This window comes from Theobroma cacao, chromosome 9, assembly GCF_053813885.1.
Source record: "Theobroma cacao isolate CCN51 chromosome 9, ASM5381388v1, whole genome shotgun sequence".
Taxonomy (NCBI): Eukaryota; Viridiplantae; Streptophyta; class Magnoliopsida; order Malvales; family Malvaceae; genus Theobroma; species Theobroma cacao.
The window spans coordinates 33,465,099-33,476,034 of record NC_142647.1 but is presented as its reverse complement, the minus strand read 5'-3'; the positions used below and the strand labels follow the sequence as shown (position 1 = coordinate 33,476,034).

At 33.4% G+C, this 10,936-nt stretch overlaps 1 protein-coding gene across 1 annotated transcript; it reads right to left on the bottom strand.

Annotated features, from left to right (window-relative positions):
• Positions 1-2,537: 2,537 nt before the first annotated feature.
• On the bottom strand, positions 2,538-8,466 carry LOC18589532 (chaperonin 60 subunit beta 2, chloroplastic). Its single transcript, XM_018127969.2, has 15 exons — positions 8,325-8,466; positions 7,324-7,573; positions 7,098-7,223; positions 6,557-6,694; positions 6,353-6,448; positions 6,024-6,266; positions 5,693-5,927; positions 5,299-5,468; positions 5,128-5,205; positions 4,942-5,013; positions 4,748-4,852; positions 4,530-4,622; positions 4,338-4,430; positions 2,868-2,991; positions 2,538-2,763 (listed from the first exon to the last, which is right to left on the bottom strand). Exons 2-15 carry the CDS (start codon positions 7,558-7,560, stop codon positions 2,750-2,752), a joined length of 1,824 nt encoding a protein of 607 aa, XP_017983458.2. The 5' UTR covers positions 7,561-7,573; positions 8,325-8,466; the 3' UTR covers positions 2,538-2,749.
• Between the last annotated feature and the right edge of the window lie 2,470 nt (positions 8,467-10,936).

Here is a 10,936-nt window from a genome sequence, read left to right as displayed (position 1 = left end):
TAGCTTTTTACTTTTCAGCTTGATTTTATGTTTAATTCAAGTATTATTATGATTATATTGTGTATAATAACATTTTAGTACTATTTTGATTTTGAATGGAGATAATTATTTTTCATGTTATTTCTGGGTTCTTTGTGTTTTTTGACAGATATTGCTCACTTTGCCTGGTCAATTTTGTTACAATAAAAATTTTCAAAGTGTTTTTCATTATTAAATTAGTAATTTGTTTTCTTATGCTACAAAGAATGGGAGAAAGAATCCTCTTTGATGGAAAATGCTTGTACTTGCTGGAAACAAGGCATTTTTGTTTCTTATTCTAAACATAATGAGTGCTTATAAAAGTGAAAACTCAAAAAACTTTATTTGTTTTGCTTAGAGCTTTATGATACAGAGAATTGCAAACAGGTAAAATATTGTTGTGGCTATGAATGTATTTTTTTTTTATTCAATTCTTTTTTCTTTATGATTTGTTCTTCTTAACATGTACAAGTTAATTTATTTCTTGCTCTCTTCATTTGGTTTTCTATAGTTTTTTATTCAGATGTATATAATGCCCTCCTTTGTTTGCTATATGCATTTTCTTCTTACAGTTTTGACAAACCTCATTAAGCCATTTTATGGCTGTACTAGCTAAAGTGATCCAAACCTTCTCCACATGAACTTTGTAAAAATTTTGATAGTATCATTTAGAAGCATATCAAATATGTTATTCTCTTAGAATCTGTCTGATTCTCCAACATAACTTAAGGAAATTCTCCACTTCTGCATTATCTCATTGCTCAAACAGCAAAATTTGAATCTACCTTTCTTGAATAAAAAAATTCTAAATTCAAGTTATGTTTCAATTACTTATCTTCACCTCTTGCACTTTCAAACATTTCTTTTATAGTTAACTAGTCTGCTATGTGTTCGAAATGGTGATTTTTTTTTTCAATTGAATTGAGAATACGTTGTAAAATACATATATAATAATAATTATATTATCATATCTAATTGTTATTGTACATTGACATGTACAAAATATATAACTGTTGTTATTGTAATCATCATTACTTTTACTTTTTATTATTAATTTTTATATACTATCATCTTTTAAATATATTTTTAATGTCATATATGTTATTTTTATTTTTTTTAATAAATTTTTTATATTATATATTTTATTTTAATTTTTTTCTTTTAAAAGATCATATAAATTTTATTGATAGTGAGTATGATTACTGAGAATAATAAAAAAATATCATTGAAATCTAAAAAACAAATAAATTATAACATCATAAAATATTTTTAACAAAATAATAAAATTAAAAGATAAAATTATCTTTAAAAATATTACAGAGTGCAATGCAATCTAATTATATTGATTTTAGATTGCAATCATATTACATTCATTGACTGTAATGTGATTCATTGGCTATAATGTGATTCAGTGTAATCTTACATGACAATAGTTTATTGCAAAATAATCATTACAATATAATTTAATTAGATACATTATAGAAAATATGCTTATACTTTCCTTATTTCAAACACTATCTAAGAGCATATATATACCTTAACAATACTATATATGAGTCCATCATTTCTATCTTTTTCTTATTTCTCCATTTTGCCATGTTTGCGAATAGACACTAAAGTTATATTAATGGATATATTTAAGTTCCTTTACATTGTTATTTTATTAGTTAGTTTTTTTTTTATTTTAAAAAGTACAAAATAAAGAGTACATTTAAATATAAAAAAACTTATTTTTTAAAATTTAAGATTTAGAAAAATTAAAATTAAACTTTTGTAAATAACAACTATATAGTTTAATTTAATAAAAAAATTATATTATATAATTTGATTCAATAATTGACATTTATATATTTTTCCTTACCGTAAATAGTTAGATTCAAATTTTTTTAACTTCCAATGCAAATAAATGATAATTGCATTTCAATTGCTATTTTAATATGTATTAAATATGACTTGATATTTAACAATAAATGTTGAAAAACTAAGAAAAAAATACTAATAACCACATAGAAAGAAGGAAGCCCTTTTAGAACTTTCTTCCTTCAGGCAATATTACCAAGTGTCGAGTAAGGAAACCCTTCGGTGTTTGCTCTAAATATAATCGTAGATATATATATATATATATGCGAGTTAACTTTATACAATGACTCAAAAACAGTTATATTCACATATATAAATATATATTAAATCAACCTTATAAATTTTTACTCTATAAATTTAAACTTAATATAAAATTTTTCCTTTTAACTTTCTGATAATTACACGAATTCCCAAAAATTTTAAATTTAATTTGAAAAGCAATAATTAATTCACATAGCTCAAGTTTCCTTTTTAATTTTTCTTTCGGTTATCCGCCTGTGACTACCCTCTCTCTTTTTCTTCTTGTCCTCTGTGACTTAAAAGTGGTTTATGGCCTGTAGACGCAAAGAATAATATGCTGATGTAGTGAATGTTATTGGATTGACCCATTATCCTACTTTGTTATCTTATAATTTGCAAGGGAATAACACAAGACTCGGTTACCCTAAAAAGATGTTCAAAATTGTTGCAATTGCATACTGAAGTGCACAAATCAGTTTCTACTCCAGCAAGCTATCTCACCAGAATACTAAGGTTTCTCCCGTGTTGCCAAGTGATTTACAAAGAAAATAAGCACTCTACTCTCAACCATGATCAATTTTGGGTACCCTGGAGACTGAATAACTTATTCGCTTTCCTTCCCATATCTGCTTTAGTAGCCATATCCTGACAGAATCAAGGGCCCAACATGTTTAGTAGCTATAACATGTACAACAGAAAACAGCAAGAAAGTGTTGCATTTCCAATATTTTAAATTCTCAAGTGCATACCTGAAGTATCCATGGGATTGCCAGCAGGCACAGGCTCAGGTTCCTTTATCTCGACAACCACACAATCGGACATCAAGAATGTCTTAGCCACTGAGGATGCATGCTCCAAGCAACATCTGACCACCTAAATTAAGCAAAAAAATTTAAACATTTCTCAGTTTTCTATAGTAACCGAACTTGACAGCATAATTCTTAACTAAACTTGGTTTAATATACAAGTAATTGGACAAAGCCTGAAATTTAATATTGAAGGCCAAAACAGCAACATATGTTTTGAATATAATTATACATATTTTATTGGTAGATAAATTATCCAATTAGAATTAGATATCCAAGAAACAATTAAGCAAAACTAGAATAGAGAAAGTCCATTTAGAAAACCCTCAAAGATGAACAGAGAGAAATTGGCAGTTTAATTTGCTAAAATTTGAGCATAATAGTGCTTATCTCAGACTACAAACCTAATCATTGAATGTAACAAGAGGTGGCAATTGGACTTAATCAAGTTTAGTTCAAGTTACGTTATATTTCGGATAGATTTATTTAACTTCCGAATGATATGGAATAAGGATCACTTCAGGTATGGACCATATCAAGCAGGGGTCATTTCAAGTTTCAATCCATTCTTGCTAGAGTTGACGACCATTTTAAATTAATTTAAATTGAGTTTAATTCAATTTATTTTTAATAATAATATATAGTATTATATCCATAGATCTTTCAAATTAAATTATGATATAATACTCGAAAAGTACTATGTATAATTTAGGTTTCAAGCAGTTGAAAAGGCTAGGTTTACGTTTGGGTGAAGTCAAATTTTGGCCACTTTAGACTTGGGTTAATTTCTATTCAAGTCTTTTTGTGTCAGGATTGTAGACTTTTACGAGTCAAATCAGATTGGGCCGAGACAATTTCAAGCAAAAAGTTAGAAAGGCTTCGCAAGTCGGATCAAGTTCTACTAGCTCTTCGTATAACATTAAAAAAAGACAAAAGGTTGCACAAATTTTGATTAGGGAAGGTCGTATTATAAATTCTTCTAGAGAATAAAAACATCATTTTATCATTTCTTCAAATTCGAAACTTCATGTGAAAACAAAAGTTTCACAAGCTTGGGCAGCCTACCAATCACCTGTACACTTACACCTACCAAAAACACTTCGAAAATTTGGAAGAGTAAAATATAATCTCTCCATTTCAAAGCAATTGTCCATCTTATTTTTTTAAGATGTTTCAAAATGTGTACTTTCAATATGGTCATTTATTAAAATACTAACCTTAAATACTAACTTTAGGTGAGTCCCACAAGCTTTTATTACATTTATACGTTAAAAGTTGTAAAGTAGGGAATTGAGACAAAATATCACATTTCTTTACAACTTTATATTATTTGAAAGGTGAACATTCAATTTTAAATGGGGGAGTATATTAAAAAAAAAAAAAAGCAGATGTAGAGCTAAACAAGGAACTAACCTTGGTTGGATCGATAATTCCTGCAGCCATAAGATCCTCATATTTTCCAGTGGCAGCATTGTATCCATACTTAGGGTTATCACTGGAGAGCACCTGCAAATAAATAAATAAAATAAGCAAAAACGACTGCAGTTAGAAAACAACACACAAACTGGATCTGCTCATTGAAACTTGAACAACCATATTTTATACCTTCTCGCTCACCACACTTCCATTAACACCAGCATTCTTAGCAATCAGTTTTAGAGGGTAACTCAAGGCTCGTTTGACAATATCTGCTCCAACCTATTGTCCATCAAGATATTTAAGTGAGAAAGGCACCTTTTAAACAGCTGAATATCTGGTCGAAAACATTTTAGAAATCTAATAAATATTTCAAGCCTCTTTTAAGTTGTCAAAACAAGGCTTACCTTTTCTTCATCATTATCAAGGGAATCCTTAATAGAATCCACCTCAGAAGCAAGTCTTAGCAAAGTACATCCACCACCAACAACAATACCTTCCTCAACTGCTGCCTGAAAATCAATGAAATCAAGCACTTTTAATGATTTTGAACGACATCATTACAACATAAGACCATCATGGCAAGGTATGAGTGCATTACCTTAGTTGCATTAAGAGCATCTTCAACTCTCAATTTCTTTTCTTTAAGCTCTGTTTCAGTTTGAGCTCCAACCTTTAAAATTTCAAAAGCACATCAAAATTAGGGATAGATTAAATATGATATCACATATCAGATTTCATTTTAGATAAACTGAATAGCATGTTCCTTCAACCAACTAAAAGTTACCTGTATCACAGCTACACCACCAGACAATTTGGCAATCCTTTCATTAAGTTTTTCCTTCTCATAGTCTTGTTCTGCAGCCTGCAGTAAAGTAATAATGTCATAGGCATTGCAAGAAGACCGAAAGAAAGACTTGTATAAACAAATACATATAAGCATGCAGTAAAAGACAACCTCAATAAGATTTCTGATCTGCGCAACTCGTTTGTTTACAGCTCCCTGGGTGCTTCCATCACCCACAATGGTTGTTGTATCCTTGGTAAGCACCACCTTCGAAGCATGGCCGAGGACCTCACTGCCAGCTTTGTCCAAGGAAAGCCCAACCTCATCTCTGATAACAGTACCTGTACACAAATGGTAGAGAGATCTCTCATAAATTGGACTCAGATGTGTGAGTGCACATTTGTGCATGAGTGGCGTGCTTGTGCTGTGCATAAATGCAAGTATGCATGCATGCAAGAGAGAGAGAGAAGCTTAAGAATGATGCATTGCACAGGAAAATCAGAGACCACAAAACTAAAAATAATATTTAAACAGTAGCAAATGAAAAATACAGACTTCTGCTTACCACCAGTAAGAATAGCTATGTCATCAAGGTACTGGCTCTTGCGCTCTCCAAAGCCAGGAGCTTTGAGCGCAGCAATCTTCAGAGCCCCTCTAAGCTTGTTCACAACCAGCGTTGCTAAGGCTTCCTGTTCAATATCTTCTGCAATTATCAAAATTGGATACCCACTTTTAATAGCATCTTCCAGGATGTTGATAAGATCTCTTGCATTTGTTATTTTCTTATCAACAAGTAGCAACTGCAACCAGAATACAAAACACAATTGTCAACATTCAATGTAGGAAAGGGTTTTTTATCAGAATGAAAACTTTTGCCTCATGATTAGAACATATACCTTGCAGTTCTCATATTCTACTGCCATTTTCTCACCATCAGTCACAAAATAAGGTGAAATATAACCCCGATCAAATTGCATTCCTTCAACAACATAAAGACTATTTTCAGCACTTTTCCCCTCCTCAAGGGTAACCACACCCTTTCGACCCACTTTACTCATGGCCTCAGCAATCATATTCCCTACTTCATAGTTGTTTCCAGCACTAACAGCTGCCACATCTGCAAGTTCACTGTCTTCAACCTGCAGTCCCATAGCACAGTCATTATAGTCCCTTTCAATAGTAAAATCCAGACAACAAAATAACACTCGGTGACCATTAAAATTACCTCCTTTGAGATAGCCTTAAGCTCAGATACTAAAGCCTTTGAGGTCTTCTCAATGCCTCTGGTGATTAAGACCGGGTTTGCACCAGCCGCCACGACCTGAATAATAATTGTACTAAGCAATTACTAGAAATAGCATGACAATGACCAAAATTACACTGCTTTCCATATACCCAAACATAATGTTATAAAGATAAATGCACAAACCTTGACACCTTCAGCAATCAGACCTTGCGCGAGAACAACTGATGTTGTCGTTCCATCACCAGCCAGGTCATTTGTCTTAGCAGCTGCCTGTCTTACTAACTTAGCACCAATGTTCTCAACTGGATCCTCCAACTCAACCTTGAAATTAATACAGGCAAAACATTCAATTAATAATGGATAAGCAATAAGGAAAAGAGTGATTCTGTTTGATATTTCGAACTAGCAGTTACAGAATTACAACAAAGACAATGACAGCTGAAGATATAGATTATGGAAGGTCTTCTGGAAATTGATGCAGCTGTATACTTCAGAAAGTTGGATTGCCTAAACTACACTCAGCGTTAACATAAATTACAAGATAAGGTTGACACTAGATTCTTCTATAAAAATTGGAAATGAAAAAGATCTAGATGTTCTGACACAAAAAACTAAACATTCCAAGTGAAATACATAACCTTATGTCTGAAGCTAGAAGTGAAACAGACATTACACAACCAATTCTAATTTCAACTTCAATAGCTGGTTAAGAGCAAGGGCATACCTCCTTGGCCACTGTCACACCATCATTAACAATTTTCGGGGAGCCATATTTGCTTTCTAGAACAACATTTCTGCCTTTTGGTCCAAGAGTGACCCCAACCAGATCAGCAAGTTTGTTTACACCGGTCTACAACAAAAGAACAGAAAGTAAGATTGAGCAAACCTACAAAGGCTCTGATTCTGATTGAACACTAGCCAGACACTCATCATTTGAAACAAAAACTCACTTGCAATTTCTTTATAGCTGAGCCATCCTTGTTGAAATGTAGCTCTTTCGCTGCAGAAATCTTGGGCAGTCGTGTTCTCCTAAGAACAACATTCTGTCTCATACCAAAAGCAGTTGATGAAATGGAAGCAAAAGAGGACAATCTGTTTGAAGAAGATGCAAGTTTCTTATCCATGACACGACCATTTGGAGCAACAAATGAACCAACTGAAGACATGGCTGTGAAAGTGGAGGCCATCTACTCCTTTAAGCTGAAAATATTCAACATCATGGTCTTGGAATCAAAGCTATCTCAAATGTAAATTAATGAATCAATTAACAAAGAGTTCTAAGAATCAAATGACAATGTAAATGACCCCCATTTTCCAGAGATAAAAGAGAGATTCACACAGCGGATAACATGGTACTGATTCGTAATATAGTAGCAAGCTCAGAGAAAGGAACACTGATATTCACAACAACGAATGTATTCTGAACAAAAGCTCCATCTATCAACAACCTTCTTGTACATTAAAGAACATAGCTCCATATATGAACAGCCATATACTTATTACTATCATCATTTTATTGTTGTAAATTAAGCTCCATCTCCCAACAATCTTTTACTAGTTACTACCACCATTCATTCAGGAACATAGCCCATCTTTCAACAACGAATATTCACACTGCAATTGAACGATTGCTGGCTCCAACATAATTTAGTGCAGAACAAACTATGTCAATTACAGCTAAGCTAACAAAAAGGGAGACCAGCCTCTGCAACAAGAAACTTCATAACCATCCAAGCTTTAGCCTTTCAGTTAGCAAGTACATCTATAAATGAACCCATTTATCCGAACACAGTTACATATATTTCACAATATGACTTCTTCAATCGCATAACAAAAACAAGAAAAAGAAGGAAAAAACACACACACACAAGAAACGGACAGAAATCCATACAAGTCCCAAAAGAAAAGCTTGAGATGAAGCAAGATTAGAAGTGGAAAGAGAGAGCTTTACCGAAAGAAAGGAAAATGAGTAGGATTAGGGTTTACAAGGGTTTTGGATAAGAAAGACTGGCTGTCTGGGCGCTGCTGCTATCTGAGTCTTGGTTTGGAAAATGTTAGGTTAAAACTTTAGAGCTTACGACGTCCCTCGTTCGTATGAGAGTCCTACTTACTTATATTATTCTAAAATAAATAAATACTAGGACCAAAATACCATTTCTGTTTGAGGTCCCGAAGGTTCCACTGAATCTGGACCGTAGGATCTCTTGTTATGTTTTCATTTGTCCGATTGTTCTGCTTGTGGAACTCTCCAGAACACTTGCAACATTTCATTTTCTTTTAAACTTTCTAGATACGTTCGTGTCCCATCGTGTGCATAATCCTATGAGATGGGCCAATGGCCGAAACCCAACTTTGTAAGCCCACTTACTCTTCCATCCTTAATTCCTCTTCTCTTGCAGCGGAGGTCTTCCCGATAGGGGTGAGCATATACACACATAACCGAATAACCGAATAACCGAATAACCGAACCAATTCGAAATGAGTTCGGTTTTTTCGGTTCGGTTAATTCGGTTAGAGGAATTCAGTTAGTGTAATTTTTGCGATTCGATTTCGGTTAAAAAAATTTTAAACCGAACTAACCGAATACAAACAATGGTATTTTGGAGATTTTCCCTAAAAAATTCCTAAACCTATACCCAATCTCAGATTCTCAGTTCCCCAGCCGTTTAACCTTTCTGCCTTTTCGCTGTCCCGTGACTCACTAGCTCCCGTCTCCATTCTCAACTTCTCGCCCTTTCTGATTCGGTGATTCCTGGTTCTGTCGACTGCCGTCCAAACTCTCCCCTCGTCCCTCAGTCCCCCCTCTTAGCCTCTTCTCTACAACTTCATCAAGAAATTCGATGATATCGTGGGACCCCAAACGAATCATCTTCTCGATCTCCTCTTCTTTCCGCAAATATTCATGTTTCGTGATTCATGCTTCTGCCGACTGCAATCCAGACTCTCCCCTAATCCCCTCTCTTGGCGTCTTCTCTGCAACTTCATCAAGAAATTAGATGATTTCACGAAACCCCGTTTGTTGAATTGATTTGTTTTCTTTTCTTTTCCTTTTTTTTTTTTTGTGAAATTGCTCTTTTAGCTTACTTTTCGGGTTTAAGCACTCACTTCGATCTATTTTTGGTTTCATGCTTTAACATTTTGCTTTGCATCAGGTGCCTTTTAGTGTTATTATTTATGTATATTGAAAATTAAACTCAATTATTTTCGCTTAACTTGCTAAAATAACATGTTAATGTCGTTGGGCTGTTTACTGCTTAGGGTATTGGGGCCTGGAGTTGTGCTGTGCTTCAACCCAACTTTATTCTGTTTTGCTTCCTGTGGCTGTGGTGCTTTTCAGGGTTGGGGTCCTTTGGTTTTAGGCGTTACAGCTCTTATTTTGTGCTTAATGCCTTTGGGGTCCTGCTATAGTTTCATCAACTGGACAGATTCATTGGCACTGACGAGCCAATGTCACATCAATTTTTCTTGTGATCATGAATTTTTGTGTCTCTATTAAAGTTAACTCTACCTTTGTTTCATATATTTTGTCATACAAGCCCCATTTGGGAGTAAAGAGAAGGTGTCGAAAGAGAGTAAATAACATTATTAGCAATTCTTTTGTTTTGCTTTCTTTTGCAAATGTACAGGTTATTAATGAAAGTAAATAATTTTTATTTTGAATAAAAAAATTATTAAGTTCGGTTTTTGGTAACCTAACCGAACTAACCGAGTTAGTTTGATTTCGGTTGGTTTGGTTACTTTTTTACTTCGGTTCGATTTCGGTTAGTTTAATATAGGAGTTCGGTTAATTAACCAAACTATCCGTTTGCAGAGCCCTACTTCCCGGGGTTTTGTTTGAGTATAGGTCAAGTCAAATGGTCTCGAATTTAATGGTACAAATGACACTAAACTTTTTGCTATATAAAATAGGCACATATACACTAGTAAAAATCAACTTAAAGAGATTTTCTCAATTATGTTCGTAAAATTTCTCTCTCTTGAACTCTTTTACTTAATTCTAGTATGTTTATCAAAAACCCTAGGACTTAAAATATGAAAATTCATAGACAATTTTAATAGATGTTTCATAGGCAATAAGTCTTTGGAGGTTCATGAAACATATGTGATCTTGCAAATTAATAGCATTGGAGTAGGTAGAGCCAAAACCTAATGTGTTGCCAATGGTGGTATTGCAACTATATGTAATCGCACCAATTGATCATATGAATCAATAAGGGTTGTAGACACCTAACTACTTACCTTGTCAAACAAATGATCGTCTCAAGAGCAATTGAGCGACGATTGCATATTTTTCTTGGAAATCAAATATTGAAGGACTTTAAGAAATGAAGTAGTTCAACAGAAAATTTGCAAGGTTTTTCCTTTGAGTTTACTATTGGCTACAAAGCACCTTACTCTCAGTAATTTATTTCTCAAATCTCTTTCTCTACTGGTTTTGTAAAATTCTCAGAAAATGTTTGACAAAATAAGATTTCATACTTTCCAATAACACATCATTACGGGTGTATGGTAGAAAATCTCTTTAAGTTGTTCTCAAATCATTTTCATAATGTACTATTCTAG